Source organism: Rhinopithecus bieti, unplaced genomic scaffold (genome assembly GCF_001698545.2).
Source record: "Rhinopithecus bieti isolate Rb0 unplaced genomic scaffold, ASM169854v2 scaffold_71192, whole genome shotgun sequence".
In the NCBI taxonomy this organism is placed as follows: Eukaryota; Metazoa; Chordata; class Mammalia; order Primates; family Cercopithecidae; genus Rhinopithecus; species Rhinopithecus bieti.
The window spans coordinates 1-1,091 of NW_016870582.1; the positions used below are offsets into that span (position 1 = coordinate 1).

The window sequence follows — 1,091 nt, forward strand, 5'->3', positions numbered from 1 at the left end:
AGGACAGGGCACATCATCTCTCATCTCCCACACACCAAGCACAGCTAGGATAGCAGGTGCACACATAGGGTTGCATACCAGACCCTGGCACCTCCTGCTCCCAGGCTGGTCTGGCAGGCAGGGGCCAGGCTGGGCATAGGGTGGTGGCAGCCTTTGGGCTGAGCTTACAGTGAGCACCATGTGGGGCTTCAGAGAAGACTGCTCCAGCCCTGGTCTCCCAGGAGTCTGAGCATCCTCCTTGGCCTTTGCAGGAGACAGGGCTCAAGGTGAACCAGCCAGCGTCCTTTGCGGTGCAGCTGAACGGCGCACGGGGCGTGATTGATGCCCGGGTGCACACACCCTCGGGGGCTGTGGAGGAGTGCTACGTCTCTGAGATAGACAGTGGTGAGCTGGCCCTGCCCCTGCCAACCCCCTGCTGCGCTGGGGCCTTCTAGGAAGGGGAGGGGAAGGATAGAGGGTAAGCCACCAACCCTCTATCCACAGACAAGCATACCATCCGCTTCATCCCCCATGAGAATGGCGTCCACTCCATCGATGTCAAGTTCAATGGTGCCCACATCCCTGGAAGTCCCTTCAAGATCCGCGTTGGGGAGCAGAGCCAGGCTGGGGACCCAGGCTTGGTGTCAGCCTATGGTCCTGGACTCGAGGGAGGCACTACTGGTGAGTGCCTGGAGCTGGGGAACAGGGTGACTTCTAGGGGTGCTTGGCCACTAGTCTGGTGCTGCCTTGCTCCAGAGGCAGGAGCCCTGCTTCCTGAGCCAGGAGTCCCCACAGAGGCTGTCCAGGGGGCTGGAGCCCAGCCCCTCTTGGGCCACAAGCCCTTCCTGCCCTCAGCCTTGCTACCTCTGGCCCTTAGGTGTGTCATCAGAGTTCATCGTGAACACCCTGAACGCCGGCTCGGGGCCTTGTCTGTCACCATTGATGGCCCCTCCAAGGTGCAGCTGGACTGTCGGGAGTGTCCTGAGGGCCACGTGGTCACTTACACTCCCATGGCCCCTGGCAACTACCTCATTGCCATCAAGTATGGTGGCCCCAGCACATCGTGGGCAGCCCCTTCAAGGCCAAGGTCACTGGTGAGTGCTGGCTTCGGG

The 1,091-nt window shown here is 61.5% G+C and overlaps 1 protein-coding gene across 1 annotated transcript; it reads left to right on the plus strand.

Annotated features, from left to right (window-relative positions):
* Window positions 1–192: 192 nt before the first annotated feature.
* Window positions 193–1,083, plus strand: LOC108525570 (filamin-B-like; the record flags this gene model as incomplete). Its single annotated transcript, XM_017866503.1, has 3 exons — window positions 193–384; window positions 484–660; window positions 857–1,083. Coding segments are annotated over 3 exons (590 nt in total), but the record flags the coding sequence as incomplete, so codon positions are not given.
* Window positions 1,084–1,091: the final 8 nt, after the last annotated feature.